The 21168-nt window shown below is 34.9% G+C and overlaps 1 protein-coding gene across 1 annotated transcript in view; it reads left to right on the plus strand.

Moving 5' to 3' along the window:
- LOC128228030 (spatacsin-like) overlaps positions 1-20034 on the plus strand; it is a 45749-nt gene extending 25715 nt beyond the window's left edge. The window contains 11 exon segments of the mRNA XM_052939062.1: positions 2940-3050; positions 6779-6917; positions 8835-8986; positions 9964-10101; positions 14052-14268; positions 14504-14646; positions 14955-15062; positions 16552-16720; positions 17067-17287; positions 18000-18151; positions 18777-20034. Of these exon segments, the coding sequence (XP_052795022.1) occupies positions 2940-3050; positions 6779-6917; positions 8835-8986; positions 9964-10101; positions 14052-14268; positions 14504-14646; positions 14955-15062; positions 16552-16720; positions 17067-17287; positions 18000-18151; positions 18777-18960 (1734 nt within the window). The 3' untranslated portion in view covers positions 18961-20034.
- The last annotated feature ends 1134 nt before the right edge of the window (positions 20035-21168 follow it).

Genomic DNA, 21168 nt, shown 5'->3' on the forward strand with positions numbered 1-21168 from the left:
TGATACTACATACCCCTGATATGTTGTACCTGGATACTTCATTCCCCTGATACTTCATACATCCTGATTGTTGATACCTGGATACTCATTCCCCTGATCTCATACCCTGATATGTTGCTACCTGGATACTTCATTCCCACTGATAATTCATACCCCTGAGACTTCATACCACTTATCTCATACCCCTGATATGTTGTACCCCGGATAGTTCATTCCCCTGATACTTCATACCCCTGATACTTCATACCCCTGATATGTCCTCCTCAGATACTTTATACCCCTGATACTTCATTCCCCTGACACTCCTACCTGGAACTCATGGCCCCTGATTATGTCAACCCCTGATACTCATACCCCTGATATGTCATACCACTGATAATTCATACCCTGATATGTCATACCCGGATCTCTAGCTCTGTTACCTTTATACTTCAGGGTTAAGTCGCTACCACATGTTTAAACATGTTGGCGATTGCATAGCTCTTTCACATCAGTTACATAATTGGTTACTTTTTTTAAAGAGAAAATAAATACTGTAAAAGTATTTAAGGAAAAAGATAGGACGTATTAAACTATTGGGTTTAATTGGGACATTTTCACATTAATATGCTGAAAAGGACTCTCGGTAACTTCTTTATTAACAGGTGAGAGTTCAGGCATCCGTACCCCAAGTGAAAAGAGCATCCCTGGTTTGAGATGGCTTACTATTGCATCAGGGAGATAAGTGACAGACATGAAGAATCTGCCCAGGACTGTACAAGCTCATGTGGATGAATCGGCATACAAGCAAAATGGGCCCTCTACACAGGTATACTTGTTAAACTGTCACCTTTATATGATATGCAATATTGTGTTTTGACATTGTGGATGTTTCTGTCAGTGTATGTATTTTCACCCAATAGGTTATGTCCAGTTGGCACTCTCTGTTGATCACTTAAAAAATGTAAGATGATCGTGGTCTCTGTCAAAAAATGAGTCGAGAAATGATTCTTAAGCTGTCTAGCTTTTGTCCCAATTGAAACAGAATTTGGTTATAAAACCTACCACTTTTACAAGAACAAAGTGAAGCAAAACTTATTCTACTCTCAAAACTAAGTTTTTAACTCCTTAAATAACTTAATTCAAAGTTTAATGTTTATTTACTCAAAGGAGTTGGAAACAGAGAACGAGATATGTTTGCTGAAGTTTCAATAGCAATTCCACAGCCCCCACAAAAAATCGAAAGAAAAGAATTGATGCATTATGGGAAATGCCGATAAACATCAAAAACCAAAGGGATTGGATGAATAATGTAAGTAAGCAGACCTATATAAAGGTTATAGGGTATATAAACACTGAATATTCATATACGTTCCTGATGTGTTTTAACTTAAAAGGTTGTTGTTCGGTGTAATTGTAATGTAACAAAAACAGTTTAAGAAATATATATTTATTATCCCTGTCGAAATCAAAGATTTTGCGGAGGGGGATATTGTGTTTGGCATTGTCTGTCCGCATTCTGTACTTATGTCATTCCGTTTCAATCCGTCCGAGGTACCAGATCTTGGTAGCATTGATCAGAAAGTGTTCAAACTTGGTCAGAATGTTACCCTTGATAAATCTCGACCCCACTTTTAGAAGAAGTGGGTACTGGGGTCCAAAAAAAACTAGGTCACTAGGTCAAATCTTAGAAAAACTTTGGATCATACTAGATGGCATTATACATGGTCAATATTCATTAACTTAATCAGAATGTTCCTTGATGAACTCTTGCCTTAAATAAAAATGGGTCGGCATATGATAAAAAATAGGTCACTAGGTCAAAATCTTTAGAAAAATCTTGTCCAGAACCATATCATGGTAATGCAGTGTGCAAGTTATGTTTAAAAATGGTCATGATGACCCCTTGATGAAATATTAGACCATTTAAAAAAGTGGGTCAACATGGGCGTCCAAAAACTAGGTCAGTAGGTCAAATCTTTGGAAATATTAAGCATATATAGGTCAAATATTCATAAAAATTAATCAGAAGTTTTTTTGATGAAATCTTGGGACTTATTTGAAACGGGGTACATATGATCCAAAATTAGGTCCACAAGGTTAAATCTTCAAAAAATTCTGTTGGAAACTATTTTATGCGTGGTGATTGGTCTGTTAAGTTCAAAACATGGTCAGAATATTCTTTTGGGTTAAATCCGACTGAGTTTTAAAAGTGTGTCATATGGGCAAAAACTAGGTCACTAGGTCATATCTTACAAAGGAAATCTTGGCGAAACACTCTAGCAGGCAATACATTGCTCTAATTTCCCATGAAACTTAAATCAGAATGCCTCAATGAAATCTTGGAATGGTATGAAGTAGTAGGTCATGTGGGGTAAAAACATGAGGTCACTGAGTCAAAATCTTAAAAAAAACCTTGTGACACGCAGGGCTCATATTTTTTGAAATATATCTGGACCAATCTTCATGAAACTTGATCAGTGTTTGCCATGATGAATCTTCGATTTTTTTTTTAGTTTTTTTTTTGGGGGAAAAAAACTGGGAAACATGGAGTCATAAACTAGGTTCCTTGGTCCATTTAAATGTTACATTATATACAATATTTTTTTTATTTCAAAACAGTGCCAATCACACTCAAACACATTATAAATATACATATTATAACTTCATCAACAATTGATCTTTCCATTCCATTCAACTCAGCCCAATCAAGGCAGGGGATATAATTCAAACTAAAATTTTGCTCTGTATTTTTTTATTTATCTTATATCATATATGTGTTCTTATTTTGAAAAAAATTGAAGAAAATTACCCATGGTGATATCAGCCTCTAAGCCTCATTGGGTTGCGCCATTGTTAATAATTCAGTAATTGGAAACTTTACTCGAAACTTATCAACAGTCTTTTTTATGAATTCCATAAAGAAACAAATGGATATTGTTTATTTTAGGAGGTGAAAGTGTTTGATTGCCGTTGTGTGAGAGTTATTGAATGATGGACTTGTGTCGGAGAGTTGCAGAGGTTTACTACACTATTTTCTGTACTTCTCACAAGACTTGGCCATTATCCTGGTATTGTTGTAGGATTTCTTTGCTTTTTAAACCTTAAAAAAATGACATAAAGCATGTGATAGACTTTCAATTTTGTTGTTCCTGTATTATAACTGTTGAATGAAGATTACACGAAAGAAAAAATAATTATGTACTGCATAATTTACTTTACCTAGACAGTGTCATGGATTGTTCATCACCTATTCCAATGTATTATGGAAGTGTATTCTACTTGGAATCTTTTCAAGAATTTCATCCGGATTATACAAAGTCATATGAAAATATACATAATTGATAAGATTTAAATATAAAGCTGGTCATTTAAACAAATGAGATCACTTTATTGTTTAAGACTTGCATCAGGACTGAGTTTAAATACACATTTTATTGTTTAAGACGTGCATCAGACTGAGTTTACATACAAATTTTATATTTAAGAACTTGCATCAGCCTGGAGTTTACATACACATTTATTGTTTAAGACGTTGCATCAGACTGAGTTTACATACAAAATTTATGTGAGTTTACATACACATTTTGTGTTTAAGACGTGCATCAGATGAGTTTACATACATTTTGTTGTTTAAGACGTGCATCAGACTGAGTTTACATACTCATTTTGTTGTTTAAGACGTGCATCAGACTGAGTTTACATACTCATTTTGCTTGTTTAAGACGTGCATCAGACTGAGTTTACATACTCATTTTGTTGTAAGACTTGCATCAGACTGAGTTACACAGACTGAGTTTCATACTCATTTGTTGTTTAAGACATGCATCAGACTGAGTTTACATACACATTTTGTTGTTTAAGACTTGCATCAGACTGAGTTTACATACACATTTTGTTGTTTTAGACGTGCATCAGACTGAGTTTACATACACATTTTGTGTTTAAGACGTGCATCAGACTGAGTTTACATACACATTTTGTTGTTTAAGACGTGCATCAGACTGAGTTTACATACACATTTTGTTGTTTAAGACGTGCATCAGACTGAGTTTACATACACATTTTGTTGTTTAAGACGTGCATCAGACTGAGTTTACATACACATTTTGTTGTTTAAGACGTGCATCAGACTGAGTTTACATACTCATTTTGTTGTTTAAGTTGCATCAGACTGAGTTTACATACACATTTTGTTGTTTAAGAACGTGCATCAGACTGAGTTTACATACACATTTTGTTGTTTTTAGACGTGCATCAGACTGAGTTGTTTAAGACGTGCATCAGACTGAGTTTACACTACACATTTTGTTGTTAAGACATGCATCAGACTGAGTTTAAATACACATTTTATTGTTTAAGACGTGCATCAGACTGAGTTTACATACAAATTTTATTGCTGAGTTTACAATATACACATTTTGTTGTTTAAGACGTGCATCAGACTGAGTTACATACACATTTTATTGTTTAAGACGTGCACAGACTGAGTTTACATACACATTTTGTTGTTTAAGACGATGCATCAGACTGAGTTTACATACTCTCATTTTGTTGTTTTAAGACGTGCATCAGACTGAGTTTACATACTCATTTTGTTGTTTAAGACGTGCATCAGACTGAGGTTAACATACTCATTTTGTTGTTTAAGACGTGGCATCAGACTGAGTTCTACATATCATTTTGTTGTTTAAGACGTGCATCAGAACTGAGTTTACATAACACACTTGTTGTTTAAACGTGCATCAGACTGAGTTTACATACTACATTTTGTTGTTTAAGACTGCATCAAAAGAGTTTACATACACATTTTGTTGTTTTAGACGTGCATCAGACTGAGTTTACATACAATTTGTTGTTTAAGACGTGCATCAGACTGAGTTTACATACACATTTTGTTGTTTAAGACGTGCATCAGACTGAGTTTACTACACATTTTGTTGTTTAAGAGGTGCATCAGACTGAGTTTACATACTCATTTTGTTGTTTAAGACGTGCATCAGACTGAGTTTACATACACATTTGTGTTTAAGGACGTGCATCAGACTGAGTTACATACACATTTTGTTGTTTAAGACGTGCATCAGACTGAGTTTACATACTCATTTTGTTGTTTAAGACATGCATCAGACTGAGTTTACATACACATTTGTGTTGTTTAAGACTTGCATCAGACTGAGTTTACATACTCATTTTGTTGTTTAAGAAGTGCATCAGGACTGTTACATTACACATTTTATTGTTTAAGACGTGCATCAGACTGAGTTTACATACACATTTTGTTGTTTAAGCACGTGCATCAGACTGAGTTATACATACACATTTTATTGTTAAGACGTGCATCAGACTGAGTTTACATACACATTTTTGTGTTAAGACGTGCATCAGACTGAGTTTACATACACACATTTTGTTGTTTAAGACGTGCATCAGACTGAGTTTACTACACATTTTTGTTTTAGACGTGATGACAGTTACATACTCATTTGTTGTTTAAGATGCATCAGACTGAGTTTACATACACATTTATTGTTTTAGACGTGCATCAGACTGAGTTGTTTAAGACGTGCATCAGACTGAGTTTACATACACATTTTATTGTTTATGACGTGCATCAGACTGAGTTTACATACTCTTTTGTTGTTTAAGACGTGCATCAGACTGAGTTTACATACACATTTGTTGTTTAAGACGTGCATCAGACTGAGTTTACATACACATTTTTTGTTGTTAAGACGTGCATCAGACTGAGTTTACATACACATTTTGTTGTTTAAGACGCTGCATCAGGACTGAGTTTACATACTCATTTTGTTGTTTAAGATGCATCAGACTGAGTTTACATACACATTTTGTTGTTTGAGAAGTGCATCAGGACTGAGTTTACATAACATTTTGTTGTTTTAGACGTGCATCAGACTGAGTTGTTTAAGACGTGCATCAGACTGAGTTTACATACACATTTTATTGTTTAAGACGTGCATCAGACTGAGTTTACATACTCATTTTGTTGTTTATGACGTGAATCAGACTGAGTTTACATACTCATTTTGTTGTTTATGACGTGCATCAGACTGAGTTTACATACACATTTTGTTGTTTAAGACGTGCATCAGACTGAGTTTACATACCATTTGTTGTTTTAGACGTGCATCAGACTGAGTTTACATAAACATTTTGTTGTTTAAGACGTGCATCAGACTGAGTTTACATACTCATTTTGTTGTTTAAGACGTGCATCAGACTGTGTTTACATTACATCATTTTGTTGTTTAAGACGTGCATCAGACTGAGTTTACATACACATTTGTTGTTTAAAGACGTGCATCAGGAACTGAGTTTACATACTCAGTTTGTTGTTTAAGACGTGTGCATCAGACTGAGCTTAATACTCCATTTGTTTGGTTAAGACGTTGCGCATCAGACTGAGGCTTACATACACATTTTGTTGTTTAAGACGTGCATCAGACTGAGTACATAAACACTTTGTTGTTAAGACGTGCATCAGACTGAGTTTACATAAACACATTTTGTTGTTTAAGACGTGCATCAGACTGAGTTTACATACACATTTTGTTGTTTAAGACGTGCATCAGACTGAGTTTACATACACATTTTGTTGTTTAAGACGTGCATCAGACTGAGTTTACATACACATTTTGTTGTTTAAGACGTGCATCAGACTGAGTTTACATACACATTTTGTTGTTTAAGACGTGCATCAGACTGAGTTTACATACACATTTTGTTGTTTAAGACGTGCATCAGACTGAGTTTACATAACACTTTGTTGTTTAAGACGTGCATCAGACTGAGTTTACAATCAGAGACGATTGACTCCATGAGTCCGCAGATGCTGCATCTAGTACGCAGTAAGCCAGAAGAATTACATCGACAATCCATCGCTGCTCCAGTCGCTCTGCTGCGAAATTCTAGTAGTATGTATGAGTAATTCTAGTAGTATGTATTACTACCCCACCAACTTTTATTTGTTCTATGGATTTTTGCCATACAAATTGGCACAGGGGCTGCAAAAAAACAACACAATTTTCTCAAAGACGTTTTAAAAAAAGGAGTGGGTGAAAGCCTTAAAACATACTTTTTTACAGTTAATTTTCAAGATGAAAAAGTTGAACAATTTTGCCTCTCAATGCTATTTCAAATATTAGCAATGCTTTTGGTTGATTTAAAGTGACACTCTTATTCAAAATCAATACAAACACATATGTAACGAACATAAATTTTAAGTGATAAACCTTAAAGTACTTACTAAACAATTGCACTTTTGGAAAATACTAATTACTGATAACATGATTATGACCATGGATTTACCTGTTGAAAACGCACAAATATTTAATGATTGGTGACTGCTAAAAGATTTACTCTAATCAACTATCATTTCACATGGTAGAAATACCGTGTTTTCTGCACCTTTCTTTCAAATCATACTAGGTATCCCTCATAAGAATAATTGTTTTTGACATTTATTCATCCATTTTGGTATTTTTAAACAATTGTATTAATTATGGTAATTGGGAGTAAGAGTGCATCTTTAATGCAACAATGGCAATGTTGTTCAAAGTTAAAATCTCATTTATTATGTGATTTGACGTTATTCACAAGAAAGAATATATTTTTTGGCATTTAAGAATGTCATAATAGCCTTAATAGGCATATCATTCGGACTGATTTCTTCAAATTTTATGGTGTAAATAATAACAGTCGTTTTTGGTTATTTCTAAAGGATAGATGTAGTAAAACAAATGAACTAAACATCTGTTAATGGAAGAAAAGGTACATTGAAGTATTGTGATAGTCTTGGTGTTCTCAACATAGTTGTACACAAATTTAAGATCTTATTATAGCAAGGCCTTAATTTCTGCCTTTTATAATATTATTATTATTGAGTTATGCCACATTTCATTGAACAAACAACAGACAAGCGTTGTCATCCGCTATTGGTTTTGTTGTTTTTTCAAACTAAAATAATGGTTTAAATTAGGGATGCAAACGAATATTCAATCAAACGTTTGATATTCGAATGTCAAAATCAGTATTCGAATGTTTTTTGTTTAATAAATAAGATAATAATCTTACAAAACTGGCTATAAGACAAATAACATCAAACAATTTCAATTATTTTCGGTAAATTTTAATGACCATGCCAATAACAGAATCAGCCACCAAAATGTTTTCAAGGCTGCCTATTAAACTGTGCAATATTCCTCAAATCGCCGTAATGATACGAATGACATAATGGTACATGTGCTAGTTGTGTGCCTTAAACTGTTTTCCATGTTCCAATATAACCTTCATGCTTCGAAATGTAACTGTATAGAATAGCTTTTAAGGACATTGTTCGACAATAAATGAGACAAAATTCAGGTTTATTTTCGTTTAATTATTAAACTAGTTACCAAGTTTTTTTTTTTTTCCATAGTGATATTTAATAGAGGTCAATCCTAGAACAAGGCTGCTCGTACTACAGAACTTCCCTCCGTTTTCATTACGACATTCGACCGGGAAATTACAATCTTCACCTTGTTTGGTGGAATTGATATTTGTTTGTTCAAAATCAATTGTTTTTTGTTACATTTTTTTACGAAATTGGAAATTTCAGAGGCAAATTTTTAGAAAAATCAGGGTCCTTCAGGTGTTCTGGCTTCGATGAATAAGGGTGAAAGGCTATAACTATAGCGAAAAATAATAGTAGTTTACTACACTTCTTAAATATTCATTTTGGTAAATGAATATTAGAATATTCAATCGAAAGAAGTACCAAATATTCGAATATCAATTTTGCCATTCGCTTGCATCCCTAGTTTAATTGCATTTAATGTAATTTCACAAAACAGCTATCAGTTTGATGAGCAACATCCAGCCCGTGATTGACACAGTGTCCGCGGAGAACGAGGCCAAGATCTCGGCAATGGAATGTATCATGAACCATTGCAATGATGGGAGACCAACATGCGTTCGAGTGTTAACTGCTTTCAAAATTGCAGCCGTAAGCATTTTTACATAAATAATACAGGAATAAAGTATAAACAACTACTAATGCCCCTGAAGAGCAGCATATAGTTATCAGGCGATCTGTAAGTCAGTCCTTCCCCAGTGTTTGAAATAAATAACTGAAGTACACTTGGGCCCAGGAACCTGAAACTTAGCAGACAGGTCGGTCATGAACAGCAGGTGACCTGTTCCGATTTTGAGGTAAGTAGTCAAAGATCAATGTTAAACAAGACTCAGTATTTCATCAATAATGTTTTACCTGTTATGTGAAGCACCTCTTGAAGGCTTTTTTTAAGACACATGGGATGATTTTATCAAACCTTTTATTCAACATAATCACACAATAATGTAATAGCTTTTATATTTTTGATGTCATTGTTTAAAAACAAGATAACACATATAAACATTGAACGTTATTACTCATTGACATGTTTGCGATTAAATGACACATGTCTCCCATAGTTCTGGCTATTGTAGTAATCAAGTTTCGATTGACCAAGAGAAACAAGTGTTTGTTGACCTCCATTTGTGATGCCCTTGTTTACCCTCAACATTCAGTGAGATTTGCCTAACATGATAGTTCAGGCATATGTAAAGTGGGCTAAAACATGAAAGCGCATAGTAGGTGTCTTTTATGTTATTGAAATTCATTGGTTAAGAACGGAGGTGGAGTACATATAAATAGCATTTTCTGGTTTAAACAAGAATAAATTAAAGAATAGAAAAGGAGCAGGGAAGATTAAGCCCCTGCCTCCATAAAGTCCACATGGATTTTACAGCTCCTTTTAGATTGCAGACTGTTTATACTAGGTCCTAAATCAAGAAAGTGCTATAATTCTAGTCACAGCGATCTAGGTAGGTTCTTTGCTGATGTCCAGTTGCCTAGGATTTGGTTGTAAGGCACTTGATAGAAAACACAACCCTGACTTTATGTTGACCTTGTTGTTTGTAGCTTATCATTGCAAACTGCAGGTTCTTGGATGTGGGTATGATGATGTAGTGACCGGAGAGGACTATCACATTCTGCGATCTCTCCTCAAAACCTCCTGCCTGGCCAAGTTCAGACTGGCCACAGACTTCCTTGCCACAAGTTCACTGACTGCAGAGCAGGTTTGTCAGGTTTCACTGTAAGCAACCTCGAAGACTTACTAGGGCAGGTTTCATCTAAGACAAAATATTTTCTCGCTTAAAGGGGCTGTACTCCGTATGATGAAATAGCGGAAAAAAAAGAAAAATTGTCGAAAACTGACATTAACTTGGTATCGATGTGTACAATGCATTGAAACTTACTAACTGAAGTACCATATAGTTTACATTTAATTTGTTTTTAGCTCACCTGTCACGTAGTGACAAGGTGAGCTTTTGTGATCACTCTTCGTCCGTCCGTCCGTCCGTCCGTCCGTCCGTCCGTCCGTCCGTCCGTTCACAATTGCTTGTGAACACAATAGAGGTCACAATTTTGACCTAATCTTTATGAAACTTGGTCAGACTGATCATCTCTATAAAATATAGGTCAAGTTCGATATTGGGTCATCTGGGGTCAAAAACTAGGTCACTAGGTCAATTAGTAGAAAAACCTTGTGAACACAATAGAGGTCACAATTTTAGCCTAATCTCAATGCAACTTGGTCAGAATGGTCATCTCTATAAAATCTAGGTCAAGTTCGATATTGGGTCATCCGCGGTCAATAATTAGGTCACTAGGTCAATTAGTAGAAAAACCTTGTGAACACAATAGAGGTCACAATTTTAGCCTAATCTCAATGCAACTTGGTCAGAATGATCATCTCTATAAAATCTAGGTCAAGTTCGATATTGGGTCATCCGTGGTCAACAACTAGGTCACTAGGTCAATTAGTACAAAAACCTTGTGAACACAATAGAGGTCACAATTTTAGCCTCATCTCAATACAACTTGGTCAGAATAATCATCTCTATAAAATCTAGGTCAAGTTCGATATTGGGTCATCCGCAGTCAATAACTAGGTCACTAGGTCAATTATTAGAAAAACCTTGTGAACACAACAGAGGTCACAATTTTGACCTAATCTTTATGAAACTTGGTCAGACTGATCATCTCTATGAAATCTAGGTCAAGTTTGATATTGGGTCATCTGGGGTCAAAAACTAGGTCAGTAGGTCAATTAGTAGAAATACCTTGTGAACACATTAGAGGTCACAATTTTAGCCTAATCTCAATGCAACTTGGTCAGAATGATCATCTCTATAAAATCTAGGTCAAGTTCGATATTGGGTCATCCGCGGTCAATAACTAGGTCACTAGGTCAATTAGTAGAAAAACCTTGTGAACACAATAGAGGTCACAATTTTAGCCTAATCTCAATGCAAATTGGTCAGAATGATCATCGCTGTAAAATGTAGGCCAAGTTTGATATTGGGTCATTCACGGTCAATAACTAGGTCACTAGGTCAATTAGTACAAAAACCTTGTGAACACAATAGAGGTCACAATTTTAGCCTAATCTCAATGCAACTTGGTCAGAATGATCATCTCTATAAAATCTAGGTCAAGTTCGATATTGGGTCATCCGCGGTCAATAACTCGGTCACTAGGTCAATTAGTACAAAAACCTTGTGAACACAATAGAGGTCACAATTTTAGGCTAATCTTAATGCAACTTGGTCAGAATGATCATCTCTATAAAATCTGGGTCAAGTTCGATATTGGGTCATAAGCAGTCAATAACTAGGTCACTAGGTCAATTATTAGAAAAACCTTGTGAACAAAATAGAGGTCACAATATTAGCCTTATCTTAATGAAACTTGGTCAGAATGATCATCTTAACATAAGCTAGGTCAAGTTCCATATTGGGTCAACCCAGGTCAAAAACTAGGTCACTAGGTCAATTAGTAGAAAAACCTTGTGAACACAATAGAGGTCACAATTTTAGCCTAATCTCAATGCAACTTGGTCAGAATGATCATCTCTATAAAATGTAGGTCAAGTTCGATATTGGGTCATCCGCGGTCAACAACTAGGTCACTAGGTCAATTAGTACAAAAACCTTGTGAACACAATAGAGGTCACAATTTTAGCCTAATCTCAATGCAAGTTGGTCAGAATAATCATCTCTATAAAATCTAGGTCAAGTTCGATATTGGGTCATCCGCAGTCAATAACTAGGTCACTAGGTCAATTATTAGAAAAACCTTGTGAACACAACAGAGGTCACAATTTTGACCTAATTTTTATGAAACTTGGTCAGACTGATCATCTCTATGAAAGCTAGGTCAAGTTCGATATTGGGTCATCTGGGGTCAAAAACTAGGTCAGTAGGTCAATTAGTAGAAATACCTTGTGAACACATTAGAGGTCACAATTTTAGCCTAATCTCAATGCAACTTGGTCAGAATGATCATCTCTATAAAATTTAGGTCAAGTTCGATATTGGGTCATCCGCGGTCAATAACTAGGTCACTAGGTCAATTAGTAGAAAAACCTTGTGAACACAATAGAGGTCACAATTTTAGCCTAATCTCAATGCAACTTGGTCAGAATGATCATCGCTATAAAATGTAGGTCAAGTTTGATATTGGGTCATTCACGGTCAATAACTAGGTCACTAGGTCAATTAGTACAAAAACCTTGTGAACACAATAGAGGTCACAATTTTAGCCTAATCTCAATGCAACTTGGTCAGAATGATCATCTCTATAAAATCTAGGTCAAGTTCGATATTGGGTCATCTGCGGTCAATAACTAGGTCACTAGGTCAATTAGTACAAAAACCTTGTGAACACAATAGAGGTCACAATTTTAGGCTAATCTTAATGCAACTTGGTCAGAATGATTATCTCTATAAAATCTGGGTCAAGTTCGATATTGGGTCATACGCAGTCAATAACTAGGTCACTAGGTCAATTATTAGAAAAACCTTGTGAACAAAATAGAGGTCACAATTTTAGCCTTATCTTAATGAAACTTGGTCAGTTATTGACCGCGAATGACCCAATATCGAACTTGACCTATATTTTTCTAGAGATGATCATTCTGACCAAGTTGAATTGAGTTAAGCCTAAAATTGTGACCTCTATTGTGTTCACAAGGTTTTTCTACTAATTGACTGGCCTCTAGGGGCCATACTTTTCATTGGATCTTTATGATAATAGGTCAGAATGTTCACTTTATTTAGCAAAGCTACAGGTGAGCGATACAGGGCCATCATGGCCCTCTTGTTTAGCAGTGTTTTCACATTTCTCCATTAAAAAAGTTTACTGGGTATGTCTACCTTGTAGGAATCATTCCTTATGCGTGATTGGCTAGTTGATGTTAACACGTGATATTACCAAGTTAGGTATATAGCTTCAATATTCCAACCGTGTAGGGTAAGCCTTTCTAGCACAGTGGATACAACACTGGACTGCAATTTTTGCGACACCGGTTCGAACCCGATCTCCGACTCGATTTTTTTTACATTTTGGTGGTTTTTTTTTTTACAATTATGATATCAAAGAGTAAAACATTTTATTAAATAATTGAACTTTTTTTGGTGCCAATCTGGTGTACAATCCCTTTAAAATCCTACAATGAAATTAGAGTAGTTATATCAATTAAATCAGGTAGTCAAAAAGTTCACTAGACTCAGAAAAGCACTTTTATTTCATATATTTTTTTTTTATCTTTGTTGAATTTATTTTACAAAAATAAAGGTAAATAATTGAGTAATTTAGAATAGTAGTAAAAATCAGCAAATTTTATCATCAGTACTCAGTTAGAAAGAAAGTTACAATGAAATGAAGATTTGTAGTTTTGCAACTTGGGACTGAAGTCAGACTTGAGACTGTTTGTAATTATGGCCTCAGAGGGCCAGTAATATTATTTTACTATTCAATACTGTACAATTATTCACAATTAACTTTGTGATACGAATGAAATAAAGATGGTTCTTTGGAGTTTTATGAAAATGCTTTCTGAGTCTGAGTCTAGACCTTGAATTGAGACTGTTTGTAACCATGGCCCCAGAACTTCCTGTTTAGTTTGCTCCTATCTACATGCTTAAAAACAGTTCCATTTGTTACTGAGATTCTGTTATTTCAGGTGGCAGGATTTGTAGCTGATGCTATTCTCCAAACATACAGAATAAGTTTGGGAGATGTTATCGCTGGTGATAGTGAAATGTTCTTTGACCCGTCTGACAACATGACAGACTTCCACCAAATTGTAAGACTGTGCAGGGAACCATCATTACTGGGGAATAGATTGGTTGATTCTGTTGCGCTGATGGCGGGGGACTTGGAAGATATGTCTGATAAAGGTGTGTTTTATCAACTTCATGTAAACTTAAGTTAAGACACATAAGTTTAATAAGGTTATATTTTATTAATTTGCTTGGCCTTTGAAGTACTAGCTTACTGCCACAAAGAATAGCATCAAACTAATCTTTATGCATGTAAGTATAGTCTGCAAATGCAAATAACATTTTTGAATTTCACATGGATATATTGTGAATTTATTCTGTTGCATGATATAATGTTTTTTATCAACGTTAGTGCTCACCCTTCAAACTGAGCTGTTGATCATGGCCCATGAATGCTACACGGCTGCTTGTGACATGGAGGGCATCTCTAACATACTGCGAGCAGCGAGGATGCTTACATGGCAACTCGTCGCTGCATCAGAATACCAACTTATGGTATGCATTTATGAAAGTTTTACCTTAAGTATAACAAGCATAGATATGCCTTTTCTTTGTACAATTAATTTGTGGCAAATAAATGGAATAAGGTCATTGGTCAAGACCAGTTTAATAGTAGATGGCAGCAAAATGTACATAAAGCAGGATTTTAATCTTTATCAATTCAATCAATATTGTAGACCGGCTACAACAACATTGAATTTCTCTATCTATATTTTAATTAAACACATTATTTTGGTAAATGATTTATCATTTGTTGCTTACTTACACAGAGTTATATCAATGCACTATAATGTTTTCTTCAGACCCGCCTGTTGACTGGTGTCGGTCGGTACAATGAGATGACGTATATTTTTGATGCATTACAACAAAGCCACCAGTTTGAACTATTGTTGGGAAAACGCATGGAAAAGGTAGGGTTTCACTGTATCAGTTAGAATAACGTATGTGTCATTATTCTTATAATACACTACCATTCACTACCATTGTGTCTGAAATTATACGTAACTTGCACGAGGCAAGCAATGTGCATTATTTCTATTATTTCAATTACTCGGGTAGTGGGTGCAGTGATAATTACTTCTGTTTTCTTGCAGCAGTACAGTATATAGTTCAACTTGTATGTGTTTTTTGTGTGTCTTAGTCAGATCCATTGTAGAAGAGAACCTTGATGTTATAATAATGTATACAAGTATTCTATAGTAACATAAAAATCAGAGGATGTCAAGACAAATTGAATTGAAAAACAAGCCCGTCTAAGGAAGTGTTCTTTAAAGCATTTAGTTAAAATTCTACTTAAAAGTTTAAAGGAAATTTGACTGATTTAGGAGCATCATATCCATTTTGATTAAAATATGTAAAATTTAACTTTTGTAAAAATGTTTATAATCACTTGCACCAATGTTATAATTAGGGATGCAAACGAATGGCAAAATTGATATTCGAATATTCGGTAATTCTTTCGATCGAATATTCGAATATTCGTTTACCGAAATCAATATTTTGGAAGATGTAGTAAACTACTATTATTATTCGCTTAAGTAATAGCCGGGGCAATTTGACCGTATTTGTCGTAGCGGCGGACCCCGATTTTCTCCAAATATGCCTTTGAAATTCGCAATTTTCAGGAAGAAAAAAGAATATATTATAAACAGACAAACAACACAATCAAATAATTTCAATTCCGCTGCCTTTATATGTGTAAACAATGTGAAATTAGCTGTCCCAGAGTCCTAGTCAAATAGCGTTTTGCGCCAACAGAGGGTCTTTCCATAGGACAAGCAGCCTCGTTCTGAGATTGATCTTTAAATTGACTAAATGTAACTATGGAAAACCCAAACCAACTCGGGAACTAGTAAAAAAATAAAACGAAAACATATCTGGATTTGACTCATCCAGTGTTCAACAATGGAGGAAATATATCATAAAACGCTATACTATACATTTACATTTTAAAGCGCGAACGTTGTATCGAAACATGGAATACAATTTAAAGCACATATATGTAACAACATTACTGTAGCACATGGCATTCATAACCATACGGCGATTTGAGCTATGTTGCCCAGCTTAATTTGCAGCCAGGACAAAACATTGGTGTTTAAACGTTAAAGCCAATTCCTAGTCAGTTATTGTAAAAGTAAGGGGACTTTTTACAGTACCCGACGATATGTCCCTTAATGACATATGACACGTGTTTAGTGTATTGTCATCACATTCACACCTCTGGCATTAGGGGCCAGTCGTTGTAAAAACAAAACAAACAAACTTTCTTTATTGAGAATTAGTATCATTACTCTTTTTCCGAATATTCGAATACCGATTTTGACATTCGAATACCAAACGTTTGATCGAATATTCGAATATTCGAATATTCGTTTGCATCCCTAGTTATAATCACAGGAGTCAAAAATCAAGACAGCGATACTGGATTACCTGAAGAGATATCATCCAGCAGACACGGAGACCTATACAATGGTTGCCCTGAAGTTCATGATGTACCGGGAAATTGCACAGCTGCTAGAGGACAATGCAAACAAAATTCTCAACAAATTAAAGGGACGTACCTTGGGTAGGTTTAACGATGAAGTTTATGGTTTCAGTTTCATAACTTATATTTGTTTGATGCTCTATGCTGAATCCCCATAATGACATGTACATCTTATCAAACTCAAACAAATATCATGATTGAGTACTAAATATGTTTTACAAAATGGTATTACATTATGGTAATAGATGTCAGCTCGGTTGCACTGGAACTCAACAGATAATGGGATCATTTTTGTATACAATGTTTTAAAGTTAAGTCATAAACGAATTTCGTACCAAATTTCAGCCAACATTCAATTTGGTGGACCATGGCCTTAAGAATGCTTTGTTATGGTTTTAACTATATCAACAACGTGCTTTATTCACAGATAACAGTGACAATTCAGCCTTACAAAAGGTGGCCCAGTTCTTGGCAGAAGCAGCAGAGAGTTACGTCAAAGACAATTGTCTACGCCATGCCCAAACTTGCATACGAAAAGCCCGTCTTGTGGCCCTGCAAATCAAATATCTCTCCGCTAACCAGCAGTTTATTAATCTGACACGAAAAGGAGCAAATCTGTTGATAGCTGATCACCCTCTATTTACTGAGGTAATTACTCTTAGCATGCTATTTGGAGTTTTAGTAGGAATATTTAATTCCATTATGACTATGTTTTACATCACAAAATACTGTTAAAGTTTCTATGTTCTCGTAGTTTCAAAATTAGAATGCAAACATGGCTATGATTTATGCTTAAATAATGTCAACTTTAGGTCTGTTATCAATAAATTGAATAAGCAGGTTATGATGATTTTTTTACATATGTAGTTTCAAGTTGTTCATTAATATGTCTCTTTGCATACTTTTACTTGTTTACAGTTATAAAGGGAATAATTCCGAATTTAACAGCAAAAAATGCAGGTGCCCTTGTAGATGTCACAATTTCTGGAGATCTATCAGTGAATATCATGTTGATATTTCACTGTTTCAGACAGTGAAATTATCGTATGGTAGTTTTCACTGTATTGACATTTTACCACGCACTCACTTTCAAATCAAACGTCAGATTGCACAAGGCTGGGACACAATTTCAACGACGTCAATTCTGAAAACATGTTACGTTTGCATAATTTGAAGCTCTTTTTGATCAATTGTTCATTTCAGTGTAAGATTGGAATTTATTTCATCTCGTGAACACTGAAAATAAATATTGCTCTAGTTACTATGCCATCAGTGACGTATAGCTTTTGGGTGCTCACTCGATGAAATATATTGCAATCTTTCACTGCGACATACAATTATCTACTATATTGTATTTCAGGTTTACATTATATGTGAGGCTTATCAGCAGAGGGAAAATTGGCCCCAGGCACTTTGCAATAATGTCATCAATAGGGGCGATATGAAGTACCTGCAGGAGTTCAGGGCCCATGTCAAGATTACACCACAGCTGGTAGAGGAAGCTGTTGAAAGGTATGTGTGGACTCTAAAAGGGACTAGACACCAGATGGTCAAAAAATTGGCAAATACAATATTTCCTCAAAACATGCCCAGAATTGTCAATGCAAGCTAGTTAGAGCTTGATAATACATCATTTTACATGATTTAAAGAATAAACGCAACAATCATAATGTTGTCTCATCTAGGCTTCCCCATTTAACAATAGTGCATAATGGTATCCCAGTTTACGAGCACAGATAAATATACTGACACTATTTTTAAACTTACTGGGATTTATGTGGTAGACAACCCCAGTAAATTCTGAATTGAAAAATTTGCAAAAACTGCAAAAGATTCAAGTGTCGTAAGCAATGTGATAATTAGTAAAAAAAGATCCAATGCATTGTTCACAAGGATGTCAATTTTATGTGTTTGACAATTTTCTTTTTTTTCTTGCAATTATCTAGTCCCTTTAAAGGTTGTTTACCGGATGGGTGAAACAAGTTTTGGGGACACAAATAGTTGAGTGTTCTCCAAAATGGTATTTGTTTTGACAACAAATCTGATTATTTCCAAGTACTTCTGTACTAAACATAAACTTTGCGTACCTCAAAAGAAGGGCTTTATTCCATCTGCTGTAATACTGGTTTGTTTCCAGGTATCAGCAGTGCACAGAGAAATCCCCACAGGCTCCCAATAACATCAAGAAACTCTTACCCCTGTGCAAGGATGTTAAAGTTCAGTATAGAATAGCAAAACAGCTCGGACTACGAGACGTCGTGGCTAACATGGAAAAGGGAGATTCCAAGAGTTATATATCAGATTTTTCATGTTTTCGGTGAATATTGTTCTGACACACATACATTGCCAAAATAGTAATATGGGATTAACTTCAGAAGGTACTAAAACCTTCTATATTTGACTTTACCTTATGGCAAAATTATAACATTTTTGATGGTCAAACAAAAAAATGTGGACACCCATATCAGTAGAATTCATGATATGCTAACAAATTCTTTGAAGTGCAATATATGTATTAAATTAAAGTGAAACATTTGTTAATGTTAAAAGATTGAAGATAGACAGTGAAGTGTTAAACCCTGGAGGCAATATAGATTGCATTGAATATAGATAATGTGAAAGGAGTATGTTTAGCATAATTTTGTTTCATTTGTTATGTTATATTTATTGCATAATAGTTGAGAGTTAAATGCATGTATGATGTATATTATATTGGGCTCTTAATACTGAGTAGAGACAACTGATTTACATTCCTGCATTATAGGATCTTAACATTAAGCATCTTGCCTTTCTCCCTATTAAAGCAATGCTGTTCAATTGTTATTAATATTTGACTGTTGAATTGTTTTATATAAAACTAAATATATTTATCATTCCTATCTGTCTTTTTTGATGATTTTACATGCAGCAACTGAATTTGAGCCAATCATGGACAAAATTCCTGTTCCAAAGTTAGCATAACTCAGGTTGTATTTGACTCTGGTTAGCTGGTCAAAGGTAAAGGCAGTTTTTAAACTTTGTCTGCACAATAACTTTGAAGAACAGTTTGACATAGGTTCATGTCACAAGAATGGTTGGCCGATGATACAGACCAAACAACCAAATCCTAAAAAAATAGTAGTGATGGCTTCTGGCCCCAAGCAAAGTTAAGGGGCCAAGATCCTTGTTGAAGTTATTTCCAAAATTAAGTATATCCATTTTAATGTACTATTGCTAATGCAAATGTCCAGGAAAAAACATTACAACTGCTTGAGTCTAAAATTATAAGCTCTCAATCCCGAACTAAATCATCCTGCCAGCAGCTGACCTAATTTTTGAGGCCAGTAGGTCAATATCGACATTCTGCAAAAAACATTAAAAAAATAGTTTGTCCTAGGCTCACGTTACTTCATTTCATTTTGTCGAGTGCTCTAGACCTATTATTTCTAATGTCAGTATGTCAAATAAAAGGTTAAAACCAAATGTTTTTGAAAGATTTGTACACAAAATAAACAAAAAGGGTTTGACCTAAAGACAATTAATTTAGTAGGTCAGACCAGAAGATAATCTCTTTTGTTTCAGTCAGTAGAAGTATTTTTCCTTATTAGCTCACCTGAGCACGAAGTGCTCAAGGTGATCTATTGTGATCGTCCTGTGTCCATCGTCAACAATTTGACTGTTAACACTCTAGAGGTCACAATTTGGGCACTATCTTAATGAAACTTGGTCAGAATGTTACCCTCAATAAAATCTTGAACGAGTTCGATATTGGGTCATCTGGGGTTAAAAACTAGGTCACCAGGTCAAATTAAAGGAAAAGCTTGTTAACACTATAGAGGTCACATTTATGACTGTATCTTCAGGAAACTTGGTAATGTTAATATTAATACTCTCTAGGTCAAGTTCGATTCTGGGTCATGTGCGGTCAAAAACTAGGTCACCAGGTCAAATTGAAGGAAAATCTTGTTAACACTCTTGAGGTCTCATTTATGACTTTTATGTTCATGAAACTTAGTCAGAATGTTTATATTAATTAGCTCTTGGCCAAGTTCGAATCTGGGTCATGTGCGGTCAAAAACTAGGTCACCAGGTCAAATAATGGGAAAAGTATTTTAACACTCTAGATGCCATATGTTCATGGAACTTCATCAGAATGTTATTGTTGAGGATCTTTATTGGATCAGGTGAGCAATTCAGGGCCTTCAGGGCCCTCTTGTTTTTGTTAAAATTATCCAAGAATCTTTACTTAATTGCTTTTTAATTAAAATAATTGCCTTTTAATAGCAAGGCCAAACACCCTTACGTTGGTTTCTGATACAAGGTGCTTGACATGTTTTACAAACATGCCAGTCTGTGAATACTAAGCGACAGCCAAAAATGACATAATGCAAGAAATCACCTTGTTTTAAATTTTTAGACTGGGTAATTTCTTTTTCTTTTCAACTAACAGGGAAATAAAAATAGAACCAATGTTAGCTTAAAATCAGTGTCAAAAACTTTTATTTCTCGTGTTCTGTCGTTTTTGCCTGTGGCCTTGTGGTCACAGATCG

The sequence above is a fragment of the Mya arenaria genome, chromosome 3 (assembly GCF_026914265.1).
Source record: "Mya arenaria isolate MELC-2E11 chromosome 3, ASM2691426v1".
In the NCBI taxonomy this organism is placed as follows: Eukaryota; Metazoa; Mollusca; class Bivalvia; order Myida; family Myidae; genus Mya; species Mya arenaria.